Here is a 20,926-nt window from a genome sequence, read left to right as displayed (position 1 = left end):
GCCAAGAAGATTTTGAACCTTAAACAAGAAAATCTACACTCCTAGGAAACTCCTACAATGATCCCAGCTACAGATCTCTACAGGAACAGCCTCAAATCTCCGAGAACACTCACAACCCTTTTTCTCTCTTTCTTTTTCTGCAGAAACTGTCAAACTCGGCCAAACCCTCGAGTTTCTGCTTTATAAGCGATTCCAAGGTTTTCCTAACCCCAAAACGGAACGTTTAACTTAAACTCGGTTCGCAAAACCGACATTGCATCGATCGACACTACACTTTCATCGATCGATGCACATCCTAAACCGGGATTCCGGTTCGCGGATGTTACAATTCTCCCCCCACCAACATAGATTCATCCTCGAATCTCGAACAACCATCAGCCAAGGACTCTCGTGCAACCGTCTCCACGGCCCGCACCGATCTACGAAGGTCACCTCTAGGCAATAAACTCACGTTCCAGGCATTATTTGCTTTTGACTTTTGGACTTTCCTTTACTCATTGACCTTTAACCTTGAGTTTCTATTTTAATTCTTTATGGACTGTATGTATTCTTAAATATTCTCATGCGCTGTAACACATGTCGGTTCTAGTTGTCTGTAAACAACAAATCAGAATTATCATTTGTAAAATAGAAAATCAATTGTATGAAAAAGTATGTAAGAAAAATTATTTACAAGAAATAAAGTTTGCTAGAATCTGTAGAAGGTTTACCAAAAAATAATTAAAAACGGATAAAATACCTATCAAATAAAAATTATCAAGAAAACACGCAAGTTAATTTATATGTGTATTTAAAAAACATTACAAACTATTGTAAATATTATATGTGGCTTTCTAACATACTTTGTTCGCATACGTTGTAGATATTCTAGCAAACTTTTTAACTCATATCTCTAAAACTTGAACATATGAATCCAACTCAAATATAGATTGTGATGTAGTAGATGAAACAAAACAAAAAATATAAAAGAAAAATTGAAAGATTAAAGGAGAAAACAATATAAAAAAAACAAAACGAGAGAAAAAAACGTATTTTTGGCTTTAATATTTTTTGTTATGAATTAAATATTATTTAACTATATGTAAAAATAGAATATTATAGTAAATTTGAAAATAGTGAAAAAAAATTACCATTCCAAGACTACAAACTACAAATTATGTAATGTGTGAGAGGGTAATTTTATTTCAACTGTAATCAAAAGTAAATTAGATAATGGTATTTAAAAAAAAAACAATTCGACACCAATTTCTATTTATTTTATTAATATTAATTAAATGATCTTTGGGGTTTGACCCCGAAGAGATATGTCTTCCTTCCTCTTTCCCCTGCCCTGGTGGTCATCTGAAGAAAAAAAAAGAAAAAAAGAAATTAAATTGACTGTCTCAACCAAACAAACCAAAAAAAAAAAAAGAAACGCTCGTTCGTCCTACTTCTTCTCTTCGCTCGTCCGCTCAACACAGCTTCAAGCTTCAAAAGCTCTCTTAATCAGATTCTTGAAACAACTAGGTTTTCTGATTTCAACTTCTACCTACTTTTTTGTTTTTTTCTTTCGCCGGCGCAAATTTGAGCTTCAATGGAGTTCGGAATCATCAATTAGGGTTTTGTTTACCTCGATTCGAACCAAGTAATCTCAGATCGACTTCATTTTCTGGATTTTGAGCTTTCTTGGTTGGTAGTATCTTATACAGTTTTGATGGTTTCTTTGTAGGTTCTTTTTTGGATGAAGAAGATGTTGAGAAATGAAGCTTAGATTGATTGATTGACTGTAATGGGTTGTGTATTTGGGCGAGAGGCGGCGGCAACATCTGAACCTAAACAAGGGAAGAGCTCTAAAGCTAGTGGAGTAGAAGGAGAGAGTAGTGTGCAAGTGACTAAGAAGAGTAATGGAGCTGTCTCTGAAGTAGAGAAGAAGAATGAGGAGGAGATTCTTCCTAAGGAGGAAAATGGCGATAAAGAAAGGAAATCGAAAGGTGATCGGAGAAGGTCAAAGCCTAATCCACGGCTGAGTAATCCTTCAAAGCATTGGCGTGGTGAACAGGTTGCTGCTGGTTGGCCTTCTTGGCTTTCTGATGCTTGTGGTGAAGCTTTAAATGGTTGGGTTCCAAGAAAAGCTGACACTTTTGAGAAAATCGATAAGGTCTTGATTGATTTCCACTTATATTTTGGTGTTTTTTTTTTGAAAATTTCTTCAAGTGGATTCCTTTTTTTTTTTTTTCTTTTTTTGATGTTGTAGATTGGGCAAGGAACATACAGTAATGTGTACAAAGCAAAGGATATGTTGACTGGTAAAATCGTAGCGTTGAAAAAGGTTCGGTTTGACAATTTGGAGCCAGAAAGTGTCAAGTTTATGGCAAGAGAGATTCTTGTCTTGCGGAGACTTGATCATCCTAATGTTGTGAAGTTGGAAGGTTTGGTTACGTCAAGGATGTCTTGTAGCTTATACCTTGTCTTTCAGTACATGGATCATGATTTGGCTGGTCTTGCTTCAAGTCCTGTTGTTAAGTTCTCAGAACCCGAGGTTAGGCCTGCAGTATCTAAATTTATAGGGCTATTTTTAGTACCTTTTCAAAATTTCCTCTGCAAATATAAGGTCATTTTGGTCTCTTGCTAAGATCATCAGATTACTCCTCCATCTTGCAGGTGAAATGTTTAATGCGTCAATTGATATCTGGTATGGAGCATTGCCATAGTCGTGGCGTGCTTCATCGTGACATCAAAGGATCAAATCTTCTTATTGATGATGGTGGGGTCCTTAAAATTGCTGATTTTGGACTGGCAACAATTTTTGATCCAAATCACAAGCGGCCAATGACAAGTCGAGTGGTCACTTTATGGTATCGAGCTCCAGAGCTTCTGCTTGGGGCTACTGATTATGGTGTAGGTATTGATCTTTGGAGTGCCGGCTGTATTTTAGCTGAGCTCTTGGCGGGAAGACCTATTATGCCCGGTCGGACAGAGGTATCTGGTCAATTCCATCATCTTAATATTTCAGTCAATACTCAATATGCAAGTTGTGTTTTCCCTAGTATCTCCTTCTTAATAATATTTTAAATCTGCTTTTGTGCATGCACGCTCACAGACATACACAGATAGACAATGAATTTACATGAACATATTAGATTCCAAATTAATTCAGATCTCTCCATGCAGCTAGAGTGGTTCCTTGGGTAGTTTTATTGAAAATTGGCACTTTCTCACAATGATTATGAAGATGAGCAAAAAAGTAAACCCACAGTGTGCATCGTCAACTTTTATTACCCTGCACTGCACTTTGAACTTCCTTGATGAAGTATTTTTTTACCTTTTTCTCTTTACTGGTCTATAAAATCTAGAAATGTTATAGGAGAGTTCGGCATGCTGAATAATTACTTATTTTCTCTGCATGCTTATGATCATCATGAAATAGGTAGAGCAGCTCCATAAGATTTACAAGCTATGTGGTTCACCATCAGAGGATTATTGGAAAAAAGGAAAATTCACACATGGAGCCATATACAAACCCCGTGAACCGTACAAAAGAAGCATAAGAGAGACATTTAAAGACTTCCCACCATCATCTCTTCCACTCATTGACGCCCTTCTTTCAATCGAACCAGAAGACCGCCAAACTGCGACTGCTGCTTTAAAAAGTGAAGTAAGTTCTTAGGTTTGATTTTGGTGATGCTGCTTTATATGAACTGGCCTGATTATGCTGAGCAGGTTTGAATCAGTTTACTCTGAATTTTTCACTTTCCAGTTCTTTACAAGTGAACCATATGCCTGTGAACCTGCTGATCTGCCAAAGTATCCCCCTAGCAAAGAAATGGATGCAAAGCGACGGGATGAAGAAACTCGGAGGTTAGTAACATTTTTCTCAATTGTGTCTTAATCATCGCTAACCTCAACTGATAACGTCTCTTTCTTATGACACTAGAAATACATTTGCAATTATTTCAGCATGAATACCAGCCCAATATGATTGAATATTCATGTTCAGCATATATGAATCTTAACATGACTTTTGGTGAAGATGCAAATGGTTGAAATATTTTGTATATTTTGGTGTACTCCACTCAAATCATGATTCATATACTGAAAAGCAGGGTAGTCTATACACTATTTCCTGGTAGAAATGAACCACAAAAGAAAAACATGTCCCACTTAGTATTTAGTTGTGTTCTCTCGATTTTTTTTAGTGGAGAGTTTTTCCGACCATACCATATACCGGTTGAGGATCCGACTTTGGCTAGATAGAAGCTGTTACCATCCAGATAGAGTGGAGTGAAACACATTTATTTTGGAAATTCAGATATTATTGTTGCGTCCACCATTACTTGTAGCTATTTTATACTGTATTTGCTAGCATGCATAGACTAACAGTTTTCTCCTGTGCAGACAAAGAGCTGCTAGTAAAGCCCAAGGGGATGGTGCAAGGAAGAATCGGCACAGAGATCGTTCAAATCGAGCGCTTCCAGCTCCTGAAGCTAATGCAGAACTTCAGTCAAATGTCGATGTATGTCCCTCCCAACTGTTTTCTTTTCAATAACATATCTTCTTTTCTACATTTATTCCTGTAGCTCGAATCAGGTTGCTTCTAGGCAAGTACTGTTGTAGGTTTTGGTGTATATACTTGTGCATTTAGGCTGTTGTCTATGTTAGGAAGTGAACTGAGTAATGGTTTTTTGTTATACCACCAATGCTTATGTTTTTAGGAAAGCAAAATCTTCACTAATGTTCTGCTTCTGGCATATCTACAAATACACACACACACAAAGACTGATCCGTTTATTTACATCATTTTTTGTATATTTTGACTCTAAACAGCAGAGAAGGAGATTAATTACACACGCAAATGCAAAGAGCAAAAGCGAGAAGTTTCCGCCACCGCACCAAGATGGTGGAGCAATGGGCCTACCATTAGGTGCCTCACAGCATATAGACCCGACATTTGTGCCACGAGACATGGTCTCATCCTTCACATCATCTTCTTTCAATTTTTCCAAAGACGAACCACCAACGCAAGTCCAGACTTGGTCAGGTCCTCTGGGTCATCCAATCACAGGCGTTTCAAGAAAGAAGAAAGATAACACTAAAAGCAGCAAAGGAAAGAGAGCAGTCGTGGCTTGAGAAAAAACTGTTTACTACTACTTCATGTATAACAATGTAAGTGTTTACTCTCTATTCTTTGTGGCTTCCCGAAGAGAAAATGTTTTAATTCTTTTCAAAATTTGCGTAGACTGTCATGTATTATAACTATATATTTATTATATATATATACACTACTTCTTTTGTTGGTATTAGTTTAAAAATATATCAATCTGTTCTTAACACTAGATAATTGACTTTGTTTTTCGCTTTTCTGCCTTGAGTCGTGATGTTAACGAGTAGACGCAGTCATATTTGCGTTCAGATGCACTTGTTTGTAAGGTTTATGGTTTCCACTTTCCACTGCATTTTTGCATCTAGGAATGTGTTTAACTTTTGGTGTTATCGCTGTGGTTAGACTCATTTGTTCATCTTCATTGAAATAAGATCCATTACAAGTTCTATCGCAACGAGGTGACAACAAAAAACTAAGATGTGGTAATTATTAAAATATACTGTCTAAATTTTCAGACAGAGATTTTAAACAAGTTTAAAGTCACCAAAAACAGAGTAAAATAAAATAGATCAAAGCAAACTGGCATCTTATCATTACAGGTAAATTTCAAAGAAAAAATAATCGTCGCAGAGATCACAATTTAGTCAGGAACAATGCTATATACAGTAGCTACATTTTTTTCTTTGAAAGATACTTTATTCCAATCTGCGCTCAAGCTACGAGCTTCTTATTCCCTTCCTTCGGTTGAAGTTGAATCCCTCTGGAGATTGTTGTATTTCCTCATCTTCTTCAAGCCAGTATGTCTCCATAATTCTTAGAGCCTTGTCATAGATCTCACTGTTGTCATGGTTCTGAAGGTCCTCCATCTTGTCTAGCCCTCCTGCATCATCAATCAGCTCAGCGTAATGGTTCATGTCCCCTGTATTACCCAACTTCTTCTCTTCCTCTCCCACTTTCAAAATGTTTTCCAATGTTTTAAGGCAGGGAATTAGGATTTCTGGATCTAGACATCTTAGGAGATCGCATAACGGTTTTATACATCCTTGTTTTACAAGGTATTTGATCTGATCATGAGACCCTTCTGAAGCTGCATTTGAAATAGCCCACGCAGCTTCTTTCTTAATGTCAAATTCAGCACATTGAAGCAGCTTGACCAAGGGTGCAATCAAATTAGCCTCTAATACAACCTGGATCTGTTCTTTGGTTCCCGCTGTGATGTTTGAAATCGTCCAACAAGTTTCTTTTTTAATGCTTTTCTTATAGTTTTGAGTTAGAAGGTTGGCAAAACAAGGCAGAGCACCACTATTGATCACAAACTGTGTTTGTAGATCATCTCCACGTACTATATTTCCAACCGTGCGAAGCGCAGGAGTTACCACTGATATAGAAGGATGGAGGAGAAGTTCAACAAGTCTTGGGACAACACCGGCGTCGATGACTGGCTGGATTTTGTCATTGGTCTCTTTAGAGATGTAAAAGAGAGCCCAACAAGCATCTGTCAAGACTTGTTCATCGGTAGAATGAATTAATCGTCGAAGGGCTTGAAGCGCCTCGGGATTCACCTGGCCACCACCACGAGACAAGTTTGACAAGGTCCATGTGACTTGTCTAAGCATAGACAATTTGGTATGCTCATTAAGCTGATTGAGAAGCGGAACAAGTACTCCACAATTAAGAACATAATCACGGCACTGCTTTGAATCACCAGCAACGTTACCTAACGCCCATACAGCTTGTTCACGGACATCATCATTGGGTGAAGCAAGAAGCTGGACAAAGATTGGAACAGCATTGTGTTCGATTACAACCTTTGTGTGATCCGATGTTCCAGATGCAATGTTTGTTAGAGCCCAAGCTGCCTCTAATTGAATCTTAGGGTTATCTTCTTTCTTAAGAAACTCAACTAACCGAGGCACGACTCCAGAGCCTATCACTTTATCGATTGGAGGACTTCTGCGGATAGATAGAAGCTTCCTGATCTGAGTAGTTGAATTAAGCTGCAAGTCAGGATTTTCCGACCAAACCCCGGCGACCATATCGGACTAACTCTCCAACTTCATATCGTCGACAGAGCCCGAGAAATCATGAAGAGCTTCACGCCTCTTCTTCATCAGACTCTCCTCACGTTTGATTTTACGAACCTCAACCATGTTGTCTTCTCTCCTCCGTCTTCCCTCCTCCGCATCCACCGTAACTTTGTACTGGTTCCGGCGGGCCTCAGTCCTCGCGCTAGGTTTCAGCGACATGGCTCTGTTTCGAGAAGGAGATTCAATAAAGCGAATGAGAAAGAAAAATATTACTCGATCGATTTGCACACAGATAGACGTAACGTATTGAGTTCTGGTGTATATATAGATGGATCCTGCGGAGAAAAAAAGTAAACCCTAGATATGTAAATTTGACTAACTAATTAAAACAAAAAAGGTTTCCAATACCTGATTAAAAAAAGGGAACTAGTAATATGGAAACCTATTTTATAATGTTAATTATTTATACGCTAGGGCTATATAGAAATCTATTTGCATATGTATTTTCATTATATCAGATTAGATATATTCAGGAAAAATGAGATCCAGGGAACTGCATTTCTCAGTGTATTCGGCCCAGGTTTGGAGTCATGAATGTCTACTGGCTTGTCGAGCAAGAGGGGTCAGAGGGGGAGCATGTTATATTGTTTCTGTTTCTCCTCATAATGTTCAATGTTGTTGCCATAATGATGCTCCTCTAATGATTTAGCAATTTGGGTGTTAATTTACTTGAAGAGATAGAATTTCCTATTGTTGTTTTTTAAAACCGTTTTGAGTAACAAATCCAATGAAATAAAAACTATCGATATATATATATATCAACCGTAAGCTACACTTCAGTTTGCTTTAGATAAATCGTAAAAGCATGATCATTTGATCTGTTAATATTAAGCTTTAAAGTATATCTGTCAATTGGGCGGGCCGCCCATGGACATGCCCATGTCCATATACATATGGGCTGACCATGGTCAGACCAAAAAATAAATGGTCTATTTGGGTATTTGATCATTTTTGTCCATTGACCATATGGGCTTAACCAAATGGACAATGGGTTGCCCACTTACCAAAATGAGAAATTCCATTTACAACTAAATAATTTTAAATTATTATATTTTACATTTATAAATTTTTATTTTCATAAAATACATTTATAATTTTTTTTTCATAAAACAGATAAATTATTGTATTTGCGGAAAAGTGATTTTACGATTTTAGCGGGAAAACACAGTTTTACGGTTTTGGCAGGAAAATGTAATTTTACGGTTTTGGCGGGAAAAGACAGTTTTACGGTTTTGGCGGGAAAACGTAATTTTACGGTTTTGGCGGGAAAACACAGTTTTACGGTTTTGGCAAAAAATGTGGATTCTCTAATTTTGGTTTTGAGGAGAAACTGTAATTACGTAATTTTCCACCAAACTCATAATTTTAGAAGAGAAATAACAAAAAAAAAATAGATTTTATCAAAGAAACAACAAAATAAAATTCAGATTTTATAAAAGAAAATAACAAAAATAATACTCAGATTTTATAAGTGAATAACAACAAAAATAAATTCAGATTTTATAAAAGAAAATAACAAAAATAAAATTCAGATTTTATAAGTGAATGACAATAAAAAAAAAATGGGTTGTCCATGGTCATGACCATTTGGAAATGGTCTTAATATGAGCATGGACACTTTGTGGACCATTGTCCATTTGGGACTGTCCAACTTTGGCCCATGCAAAAGAATGTCCAGATGGACTCGCCCAAATGGTCCATGGACAGACCATTTGACAGCTCTACTTTAAAGTGTATCCCCAACAGAGATTGGAACACGAAAAGTCTTCAATATTCTGGAGTTAAGCTAATTTTGAAGATGCATCATGATGTTACAAGAAGAATCAAACTTCGTAGCAGTTATATTACGAGAGATAAATAAGCAATAAGATACTTGATAACTTGGCAACGATAACTTGCAAGGTGGAATAAAAAGTTCTAGAAGAAATACAAAGTATTGTAATAATTTTCCCAAAATAGAATAAGTCTCAACGGACAAAATCGCTCTATAGCAAACGAAACAATAAGAAGATACTGGGGGTTTGGGTTTTCGTGTTTTCGTTTTTGGTAATGGTAGTAAACGATTTCTACTTGGCCTTTTCCAACAAGAGCTCANCACAGTTTTACGGTTTTGGCGGAAAAACACAATTTTACAGTTTTGGCGGAAAAATGCAATTTTACGGTTTTGGCGGAAAAACATAATTTTACGGTTTTGGCGGGAAAACGTAATTTTACGGTTTTGGCGGGAAAACACAGTTTTACGGTTTTGGCAAAAAATGTGGATTCTCTAATTTTGGTTTTGAGGAGAAACTGTAATTACGTAATTTTCCACCAAACTCATAATTTTAGAAGAGAAATAACAAAAAAAAAATAGATTTTATCAAAGAAACAACAAAATAAAATTCAGATTTTATAAAAGAAAATAACAAAAATAATACTCAGATTTTATAAGTGAATAACAACAAAAATAAATTCAGATTTTATAAAAGAAAATAACAAAAATAAAATTCAGATTTTATAAGTGAATGACAATAAAAAAAAAATGGGTTGTCCATGGTCATGACCATTTGGAAATGGTCTTAATATGAGCATGGACACTTTGTGGACCATTGTCCATTTGGGACTGTCCAACTTTGGCCCATGCAAAAGAATGTCCAGATGGACTCGCCCAAATGGTCCATGGACAGACCATTTGACAGCTCTACTTTAAAGTGTATCCCCAACAGAGATTGGAACACGAAAAGTCTTCAATATTCTGGAGTTAAGCTAATTTTGAAGATGCATCATGATGTTACAAGAAGAATCAAACTTCGTAGCAGTTATATTACGAGAGATAAATAAGCAATAAGATACTTGATAACTTGGCAACGATAACTTGCAAGGTGGAATAAAAAGTTCTAGAAGAAATACAAAGTATTGTAATAATTTTCCCAAAATAGAATAAGTCTCAACGGACAAAATCGCTCTATAGCAAACGAAACAATAAGAAGATACTGGGGGTTTGGGTTTTCGTGTTTTCGTTTTTGGTAATGGTAGTAAACGATTTCTACTTGGCCTTTTCCAACAAGAGCTCATCGATGAGCTCAGCTGCTTTCTCAACTGTGGTGATTGTCTGTGCTTTCTCCTCATCCATTTCGATCCCAAACTCTTCCTCTAGTCCCATCACAATCTCCACCTGTGAAACCCAACACAAGAGAACATATTAAATATGTATATCTATCTAGTTCTATATTTCCAATTTTGTTGCTTCTACAATAAACACAGCATATGCAAGCGACAAAATTTACAAGGAGTTGGAACTCAATGGTTGTTGTTAAAGCGGATGGGGATGTAAGACAAAAAGAATTACCGTGTCGAGAGAATCAGCACCAAGATCAACAAATTTGGTGGCAGCCTCAACTTTCATGGTATCATCATCAAGTGAGAGTTGCTTCTTGACAACAGCACACACCTTCTCCACTGTCTCAGGTTTAGCCTGATTTTACCATCAATCAAGTCAAGAAACCATGATCATTACAAAACAAAACGCATTGCTGAAACTTCTTAAGTAACGTTTTGGGGGTGTAAAAGTGAATTGGGAACACATCATCGTAATCATATATATATATATGAGAGAAGAAGAGACAAGAAGAGAGAGAGTCTTACAGCGCAGGAAACGGTCAAGCGGGTAGGAAGCTGACGAATCTTAAAAGAAAGATTGCTTCTTCCAAAGCTATTGCATTTTATCGGATTTACCGCTATCGCCTGCCGTCATCAAATCATCAAATCAGATTCCACAAAACACTTTCAATCACTACAAAGCAAAACTCGAAAAGAGATAACCGAAACAGCGGAAACAAGCTTCTCGGTTGCTTGAATTACCAGACAATGTTAAACAAGAAGCAACTAAGATCTATATATAAGAACCAATCCTTCATTTTAACAACGTTCACAAGAACTATTCCGGGAGCGATCAGATCGACCAGACTAAAAACCTCCAGAAAATAAATTCTTAGAAGATAAGTATTCCAATAACAAAAGATCTAAGCAGAAGCAGCCATTTCAACAGATCAAAGTCCTATAGCTAGGCAAACGATTCTGGAATTAGATGTCTACCATATTAACTAGATCGAGATCCGTGTCATAAAAGGCGAAGTGAAAGAAAAGTAAGAAAACAATCAGATCTGTTAACACGATTAGATGAATCAAAAGAGGAGATTAGAGGGAAGAAGAGAAATAGACCATTTGGCGAGGACGAGCTTGCAGGGAAGTGGACGCAGCAATGGAAGAAGCCATAGATTTATGAAGAGATCGGAGGCTGCTGGGGCGAAGAGATGTGGAGGCACAGTGAGAGAGTGATGAACCCAAGTGGGAGAGTTAGTTTTTTTTTATATACTTCTGAGATTCCAATGAAAGTGAACACAGATAAAAAAAGACAGGTGGGGGTGGGTGCTTTGGCAGATATATGTAGTAGATGCAGCTTGGAAAATGATGTTAATTCTTAAAGCTAATTATATTTTCTAAATCTAATTAATTATACTTTTTAAACTTTAATGAGTTCTTTGTTAAGTTGTAATTTTTTTCAATATTTAAATATGAAAAATAATTATATTATAGTAAAACTGAAAGAGAAACTTGTGATTCAATTTTATCCAAGGATTTAAATATGGTGTGCCCTTATCTCAAAAATTCTTTTATACATTATCCACTTTAATTCTATATACCTCTATACTTTTACAACTAGTCCTGGACGTTCGGTTATCGGTGCCGAATTTGAGAGAAGGAGTAAACCGATCGGCAGGTTTTTTTAGAGATTTCGGTTATCAGTTCGGTTCGGTTCGACAAGCCATAACCGAACGGTTATTCGGTTCTCTTCCAACTATCACCTATCCTCGAAGATCTGCCAGGGTTAAGCTGTTAAAATGAGATTGAGTTGCAGATCCGCCATGGATGACTGAAGGAAAGACGAATAGACGATGAAATAAGAAAAAATAAATAAACAAAACGCTATGTTACTTGCGTTTAAATAAATTTAGGATTTTTTTGGGCTTAATATATACATGGATGAATTGTATGGTCAGACCCAATATTATTACAGCCCACGAACTATTTAATATCATTGAAATAAAATAACAAAATCCTAACTCTAATTTGTTTCTCTTCCACTGCCTCTCAGACGTTTCTCTCTCTCCTTCTCCCTCTCACAAAACTGAAAATCAAAAGCCAGAGAACAAATCTCTTTATCTTTCCTGGTTTTCAATTCTTTGCAGTATAACTCACCATTTATCAGTTCTGTTGTCGTCTTTAGCCTAATTTTTCATCTAATCCCCTAATCGTTTTAAAGCTATGAAACTCTAGTTTTTATGTTTGAAGCTCGGGTTTGCTCGCTATCAAAAGGTTTGACATTTAATTTTTTTATGGATTTAATCGATTATACANCTTCCAAAGCTATTGCATTTTATCGGATTTACCGCTATCGCCTGCCGTCATCAAATCATCAAATCAGATTCCACAAAACACTTTCAATCACTACAAAGCAAAACTCGAAAAGAGATAACCGAAACAGCGGAAACAAGCTTCTCGGTTGCTTGAATTACCAGACAATGTTAAACAAGAAGCAACTAAGATCTATATATAAGAACCAATCCTTCATTTTAACAACGTTCACAAGAACTATTCCGGGAGCGATCAGATCGACCAGACTAAAAACCTCCAGAAAATAAATTCTTAGAAGATAAGTATTCCAATAACAAAAGATCTAAGCAGAAGCAGCCATTTCAACAGATCAAAGTCCTATAGCTAGGCAAACGATTCTGGAATTAGATGTCTACCATATTAACTAGATCGAGATCCGTGTCATAAAAGGCGAAGTGAAAGAAAAGTAAGAAAACAATCAGATCTGTTAACACGATTAGATGAATCAAAAGAGGAGATTAGAGGGAAGAAGAGAAATAGACCATTTGGCGAGGACGAGCTTGCAGGGAAGTGGACGCAGCAATGGAAGAAGCCATAGATTTATGAAGAGATCGGAGGCTGCTGGGGCGAAGAGATGTGGAGGCACAGTGAGAGAGTGATGAACCCAAGTGGGAGAGTTAGTTTTTTTTTATATACTTCTGAGATTCCAATGAAAGTGAACACAGATAAAAAAAGACAGGTGGGGGTGGGTGCTTTGGCAGATATATGTAGTAGATGCAGCTTGGAAAATGATGTTAATTCTTAAAGCTAATTATATTTTCTAAATCTAATTAATTATACTTTTTAAACTTTAATGAGTTCTTTGTTAAGTTGTAATTTTTTTCAATATTTAAATATGAAAAATAATTATATTATAGTAAAACTGAAAGAGAAACTTGTGATTCAATTTTATCCAAGGATTTAAATATGGTGTGCCCTTATCTCAAAAATTCTTTTATACATTATCCACTTTAATTCTATATACCTCTATACTTTTACAACTAGTCCTGGACGTTCGGTTATCGGTGCCGAATTTGAGAGAAGGAGTAAACCGATCGGCAGGTTTTTTTAGAGATTTCGGTTATCAGTTCGGTTCGGTTCGACAAGCCATAACCGAACGGTTATTCGGTTCTCTTCCAACTATCACCTATCCTCGAAGATCTGCCAGGGTTAAGCTGTTAAAATGAGATTGAGTTGCAGATCCGCCATGGATGACTGAAGGAAAGACGAATAGACGATGAAATAAGAAAAAATAAATAAACAAAACGCTATGTTACTTGCGTTTAAATAAATTTAGGATTTTTTTGGGCTTAATATATACATGGATGAATTGTATGGTCAGACCCAATATTATTACAGCCCACGAACTATTTAATATCATTGAAATAAAATAACAAAATCCTAACTCTAATTTGTTTCTCTTCCACTGCCTCTCAGACGTTTCTCTCTCTCCTTCTCCCTCTCACAAAACTGAAAATCAAAAGCCAGAGAACAAATCTCTTTATCTTTCCTGGTTTTCAATTCTTTGCAGTATAACTCACCATTTATCAGTTCTGTTGTCGTCTTTAGCCTAATTTTTCATCTAATCCCCTAATCGTTTTAAAGCTATGAAACTCTAGTTTTTATGTTTGAAGCTCGGGTTTGCTCGCTATCAAAAGGTTTGACATTTAATTTTTTTATGGATTTAATCGATTATACATGGTTGTAACTTCTTCATACTTTTTGAAGAGTTTCTCCATCGGATCTTCTGATTTTTCATAGAGGATGTATATTGTTTTCATATTCGGTTAACCGAGTTAACCGAAATAAAATGAAATTCGGTTCAATTCGGAATAGAATTTAAAGCAGATAACTGAACCGAATAAACCGAGTACCGAATGAACCGAACCAAATAAAAATTCGGTTTAATTCGGCAAAATTTTTAAAGAACCGAAAATTTAAAAAACCGAATAAACCGACCTGATTTAACTGATAGAACCGAACGCCCAGGTCTATTCACAACAATTCTAATTCTCAGTTTTGCCCCTTTTTTTTAGTTTTGCATTATTTAATTAAACTAGAGATATTGAATATATTTAAAAAAACAAAAAAGAAAAAAACAAACCAATCATAACCCATCTCTTTCTCCCTTCCGACATCATCCGTACGACCAACGAAAAACAAATCTTCCACCATTAAAGCTCCATTGAAGCTCGTTTTAGGTAATTTTTGGGTCTATTCAACTGTTTTTGTTCAATTTCAACGTATTTGAAACTTGTTTATGGTGTAGGTAGTGTTGATGTGTTAGATTTGTAATGTGTTCTAATTTGGGGACATTCTTAGATTTAGATTAAAATCATTTTTTTGTATGTTGATCTTGTTAATTCTCATTGGTTCAAGTCTATTAGAGTCATATTACGTTTATAATTTATGGAACTAGTAGTTGAATCGAGCTAGATAGAAATTAGGTTTTCTCCTTTCTATAGATGTAGGTACAACAGATATTAACTGGTACAACTGGGACAACTGAAAGAAAGCGAGAAGTATTTTAATGCTAGTTTGTATTCTATTTGCAAGGAGTAATGAATAATAATCTTTGCACATTCATTCATTCTGATTATGAGAGAAATTATTTAAACAATGGAAATGAAATACAATGGATTTCAAGAGAAGTTGCTCGTCATGCTTTTTTAATGAAAGCACCTATTGAAGAGGTTACTTATTCTGCATTGGTTGATAAAATATACAAAAAGATGATGGTAGTTGCAGGGACGAAGATGAAGTTTAGCTATATTCCAGTTTCAGTGAATCCTAAGAAACCAATATATATTTTTGAGCGTGATGGTATCATGACTCTTTATGCAGGTGAAAAGTGTGAACATAAAGAGCTGCTCAGAAAGCTTGTATGACATTTTCCGTGATTAGTTTCTATGTAGGTGATGTTTGAAATAGTTTTTGTTTTGGTTGTAAGACTCAATTGTTCTATTTTTGACTGCAGGACTGGTTTCTGTAGTTACGGTACAACTGAATGTAACATGTACAACTAGGGTACACCTACGTTTCATTTAAAACTCGACAATTTTTCATACTCGTAGTACAACTACGATACACCTATGGTACAACTTTGAACTTTATAAGTACTAAATTTTAAAATTCAACTAAATCCATCTATTTATATTGTTAGTGAATACAAACATATACAAAACAACTATAGAGCAAATATTATGGTCACTTTGACCATGTAAATTATATGGTCACTTTGATGGTCCAATATAGAGCATATATTCCTAATACTTTGATGGTCACTTTGCTATTTTCATCCAAGTAATTATGTCAAAACATGTAAATCAGTTATTTTAGACATATTATCTTATGATATTGTATAAAATGTATTATAATTACCTAATATGAAAAGTACAACTATAAAAATTTAATTTATTGTAAGGTACTACTGGTACTAAGGTAAAAGTAGTAATGTTCATGCTCGTACAACTATAGGTTTGAAGTACAATTACATGAAAAATTTGGCAATATTTTATTATTTTTCAAATTAAAACATGTATTAAATGAGATTCATTTTTTTTTCCAAAACATGTGTTAAATGATCATTAAAAACATGTGGTAAATGAGTTAAATGAGATTCATTTTCATCCATATTAAATTCATTAATTTTATTTTAATTCATTTTTTACACAATTTCTTTTTAATCCATTTAAAATACACTTTTAATACATGTTTTAAATAAATTTCAATAACTCATTTTATAAAATGGTCTTAGTTGTACCTAAAATATCCCAGTTGTATCTAAAATATCTCAGTTGTACCTAAAAATCTCAGTTGCAAAAACATCCAAATACAATACATCTAAACTAACGTCAACCAAAAAAAGTACCAACAGAAATCTATTATGAGTTGTAAACACAACTATGATTTACTTTGCAGGTTCATCTTTCTTCTTTCCCCTCTTTCCTTTGTATACAGACTCTTAAGGTATTTTGAAGGTTGACATGTTCTTCATCTTCTTAGTACAAGTCTTCAGCTTCACCAACGTTCATCCACCACTTATCTTTTCAGGTTCCATCTCATCAGTCTCTTCTCCTGTTTCTGCTTCATCTTTTCACTAGCCACCTCATCATTTCCTGCTACTGCATTGCTGAAAGCTTCATCAACCATCTCATCAGCCTCTTCTCTATTACCCATAGTTGTATCCATCCATTGTTGTACAAGAAAACTTATGTGTACCGAAACACAAAGGTCTCTATTCTGCTCCTACACAAAAACTAACCAAAATTTCATTCTATTTACATGTGGTAGCCATTGAGGATTCAAATGTTCTTCGTTTGATGTTAGCCGAGGAAGAGAGATGTCTGATGGTGAATGAGGAGGAATTACTTTACTTGTTTCTACTAGAGGAGGAGATGTGATTGTTGCTAAAGGAGGAAAAGCGATTGAGGCTGGTGGAGGAGGAGCGGTTGAGGCTGCTGGAGGAGGAGAGATTGAGACTGGCGAAGGAGGAACTTTTTCTGTCGGAGGATTGTTCTTTCTCTTTTTCTGACAATCTATACCGTTTCTCGTTTTGGGTGGTATTGATATAGCTGGGATTAACAAAAGAAACAGGTTTTTTTAATCTAATTTTGAATTGAAATCATAGTTTACAAACCTTAATTTCATATGAGATTTTAGAGGCTTACCTTTGAAAGAGAGAAAAAACTGAAGAAATAAATCAGATTTGATTAAGATGCTGAGAAAACAGAGGAGATGTTTGATCGGAGAAGATCCAAGAAGAGATCGTTCAAATTTTTTTTGGTTCATCAGAGAAGAAAGAAGGAGGAATGGATCGGGAGAGAAAAAGTTAAAAGATAAAAATTTAGATCCAATTTTAGTGGATAACCCGAATGGATCTTGGTTGCGTTGGTAATTAACAAAATTTCTACAAATTTTGTGGTCATTCACCAATTTTTCCATTAAAAAGAAAAAGAAAATAAATTAATTATTATAGGAGGGAAAACGAGAAAGTTTTTTTTAGGATAGGGGCACAACAGAATTAAATCCTTTTATCCAATCTATTTCATCCTTCTATTTTTTTTCCGAAAGATGAACTTTAGCATCATCTTTTAAATTTGATAAAAACAATTGTTAGTACAAATATTAAAACTAATAATTATTCTGGCCATGTGAGTTTTATCGACTCTTACTCCAAACACAAATATTTTATAGATATTTTACAAATCTTGGAAGGGTTGCATAAGTTGGATACATTATTGGTAAAATCCCAATCTTGGTTCGTTATTCTCCCAGTTTGTTAAACAATGTTCTTTGTCTTGTCAATTGGTTCACCAAATGCTATGTAGCCTGTAGGCATGTGTATATAGCCGATCCAGATGAATTATGGTTTGTTTTTGGTGGCCAACCATTAAGATTTTCGCAGTCAAGAATTTTACCAAATTATTGGTTTGTCTTGTACTGCAGCAAGCAAGAAGAATTAATTGCTGCAACTACGAATGATGAAGGTCGTTCGAGGTGGTATAAATTAATTAGAGGCAAACTTGGTTCTGTTACTATTAAGGAACTTATCGAACGTTTGATGGGCGAGGCTGATATATATGCTACAACATAAGCTCCCTTATTGCAAAGCTCAAGCTGGCAATCACCACATGGTTTCCTTCTTTCCAGGAATACCATCTTCATCTGATCTTGAACCAACAATACCGCGCAAATGAATCTGCAGGCTCACCATACAAAGAGATCTTCTCCACTTTGATAATCTTTCTCCTTTTGTAGTAACCCTCAACCGCCCTTCCTCCTCAACTGATTCAACTTCCCACAACACTGCTTCATCACCATCACTAGCTTCAACTTTCTCTGCCTGCTAGTTTAGTGCCTTCTAAGATTGGAGATGGAGACAGTACTATTTTCATTTGCAAGTCTTATAATGACACTATCATTTGTAGCTACCCATTGCCCCATCCTGCTTTCGAGCATATCATGTATGTGGCAAATACTAGTTCTTTCACTAGATGATCCCACAAAGTAGAACCAACATGTAATTATAAATTCTTGGTTAAAAACTTATTCGTTTTCAACTTTTTTTGGGTTTTCATATATGAATTAAAAAAAATTATTCCCTCTGTTTTAAATTAGGTGTTGTTTTAAAACTTTATTTTTTGTTTTTTTAACAAGTGTTGTATTACATTTCAATACAGACTTTTGATAAAAGAAAAAAGTCCAGTCATAATCTTTATTTCATTTCTCTAAACTAAATTATCTACAGTTATGCCTATAGTTGATAACTTCCACTCTAGGATATTTTTATCTTGTTTTTTTTCATTCCAATTAAATACTTTTAAAGCAACTTCAAAATCAACATTTATTTAATAAGATACTTGGAATTTATTAATTTCAGATCCCACCATTCAAGATGGGTTGCCAATTAAATTATTAAATTATATTGATTTAAGTCATTCAAAAATATATATACGGTCATCCTACTAAATTAATTGGGAAGTAGAAATATAAAACTAACCTTAAAATATGTAAAAAAATAAAAATTACATTCAATTGCCATTAGAAAAACTTAATTAAGATTAATTAATTAATTAAATAAACATAATTAATTAAAAAAACGAAAATAGGGGCACACATCAAATAAAATAAATTGTAGAAAAGTAAAAAACAAATCTATTAGAATTAAAACTAATTCGTATTTTAAAAAAAAATTAACAGATAAGATTTAGTTGTTCGTTTTTACATGTTAGTTATATTTTTTTACTTATTTCACAACTATAGCAAGGATTTCGTTTAATTGACAAAAGTTTAAATAATTTTATTCATTATATGTAAATGTTTTATTGACAGGCTTTCAATGAACATTTTTAAAATACAAAAATTATAATATAAGCAATAAATATTTAACCACAAACTGTTATAAATAACATAATAACAAAATAAATTATTACAAATTTTCATCAAAAAAAACTCAGCCCGCGGTTTGCCGCGGGAGAATACCTAGTTTGAAGTAAATGAATTTACAACAAAATAATGAAAACAAATAAAGATAAATTTTATGGAATAATGTTTTTAGTGAAGTGGTTAAAAGTCCACATATGCGATACTTCTTATCGGAATTCGACTCCACGAAATCGGGTTAATCACATAGTAGAGATTAACTATGAATCAGGCGTTCTTAATCCAAAGATATCAAAAATAATAAAGATAAGTTTTTTACTTTTTTATTTTTTTGACCTCAGATAAGTTTTATTGAATCCCATATATTACATACGCACATAATATACAGTACATAAATATATCGACTCCATGGTACAATATTTATTACATATAACAAACACATAAAATTCGCCCATCTAGACGCATATCTAGTATATGCCACACCAACCCCTCCATGGCTGATTCACAACTAATGTTTTGAAAAGACGTGCTTAGCTCTCTCTCAACATTTGTCTACTTCCCAAACTTGAACATGTAAGTTCATACATATGTTCTCACCAGCTTCTCTCAGGTAATCAGTTATTGTTTTGTGACTTGGAGCTTGAGGAATTTGGAGGTGAAGCCCACATGGCTCTATTTGGCCTGACCCATCCACCAGCGTCGATCATGGTTGGCTTTTCATTCATGTTCTCCTTTTGACCTAACTTGTTCTCTGAATCATAATGCTTCCATTTTGGGATCTTCATAGTTGTGTACTTCTCCTTCGTTTTACCTTCATCCCTTGAGGTGGTGCCTTTGTAACCCGATTGATTTTGTTCCCTTGAACTGGCCTGCCTTTGCGTTTGTCTATGACCGATAATTATATTGACTGACTTCTCTACCTGAGCAACTACGCCGTCAGCTCTAAGATCGTGATGAGAAAAACGATAATGGTTCTTCTCGTCGCGTTTGTACCCACCATGACGATCCACCATTTTGCAAGGGAGAGAATTAAGAAAACTGTCTTGTGAGTTTCAAAGTTGGAAAGAAATAAACACACATCTACCTTTTTATATTGCTTACACATGCATGAAGCGTGGTAGAGAAGGCAAGATTCCACACTCAAGAATCATATTCCTCTACTTTTAATATCAAACGTACAACAAAGAAAAGAGAATATAATCAAATCGTACTTTCACATTTTAAAGTACCATTTACACGAATCTTTTTGCCATCTAAAATCTCATAATATTTGAAACTGCAAACATGAACCTAATAGGAATTAATTTGGACTGCTGATTAGTACTCTTCAAAGTTTGTGATAAAAAAAAAATATATTATAAATCAGTAAGTATCTTATAGTCATTGCTTTATTTGATTACTTGAACAAATATATTTCTAGTTTGATTTGGACAATATTATTAACATATATGAAATATATATA

General features: G+C 34.8%; 3 protein-coding genes and 1 pseudogene across 5 annotated transcripts; 1 reads left to right on the top strand and 3 right to left on the bottom strand.

Moving 5' to 3' along the window:
* On the top strand, positions 1,325-5,335 carry LOC104700988 (probable serine/threonine-protein kinase At1g54610). 2 transcript variants are annotated; one of them, XM_010416608.1, is made up of 8 exons: positions 1,325-1,624; positions 1,709-2,137; positions 2,234-2,518; positions 2,641-2,958; positions 3,407-3,634; positions 3,737-3,837; positions 4,375-4,492; positions 4,807-5,335. In XM_010416608.1, the coding sequence occupies exons 2-8, from the start codon at positions 1,769-1,771 to the stop codon at positions 5,104-5,106; spliced, it is 1,719 nt and encodes a 572-aa protein (XP_010414910.1). In that variant the 5' UTR covers positions 1,325-1,624; positions 1,709-1,768; the 3' UTR covers positions 5,107-5,335. The 2 variants fall into 2 exon arrangements, with proteins under 2 accessions (XP_010414910.1, XP_010414909.1); XM_010416607.1 differs by having other exon boundaries at positions 4,804-5,335.
* On the bottom strand, positions 5,814-7,326 carry LOC104704546 (annotated as a pseudogene).
* Positions 9,038-11,551, bottom strand: LOC104700986 (acyl carrier protein 3, chloroplastic-like). 2 transcript variants are annotated; one of them, XM_010416606.2, is made up of 5 exons: positions 11,368-11,551; positions 10,792-10,890; positions 10,496-10,621; positions 10,191-10,321; positions 9,038-9,231 (listed from the first exon to the last, which is right to left on the bottom strand). In XM_010416606.2, the coding sequence occupies exons 1-4, from the start codon at positions 11,419-11,421 to the stop codon at positions 10,193-10,195; spliced, it is 408 nt and encodes a 135-aa protein (XP_010414908.1). In that variant the 5' UTR covers positions 11,422-11,551; the 3' UTR covers positions 9,038-9,231; positions 10,191-10,192. The 2 variants fall into 2 exon arrangements, with proteins under 2 accessions (XP_010414908.1, XP_010414907.1); XM_010416605.2 differs by lacking the exon at positions 9,038-9,231 and having other exon boundaries at positions 9,985-10,321.
* LOC104700984 lies at positions 19,809-20,533 on the bottom strand. The gene has a single exon (XM_010416603.2). The coding sequence runs from the start codon at positions 20,475-20,477 to the stop codon at positions 20,079-20,081; it is 399 nt and encodes a 132-aa protein (XP_010414905.1). The 5' UTR covers positions 20,478-20,533; the 3' UTR covers positions 19,809-20,078.

This window comes from Camelina sativa, chromosome 7 (genome assembly GCF_000633955.1).
Source record: "Camelina sativa cultivar DH55 chromosome 7, Cs, whole genome shotgun sequence".
Classification (NCBI taxonomy): Eukaryota; Viridiplantae; Streptophyta; class Magnoliopsida; order Brassicales; family Brassicaceae; genus Camelina; species Camelina sativa.
Note: the sequence above shows the minus strand (reverse complement) of the source record. Positions and strands in the feature narration are given on the sequence as shown.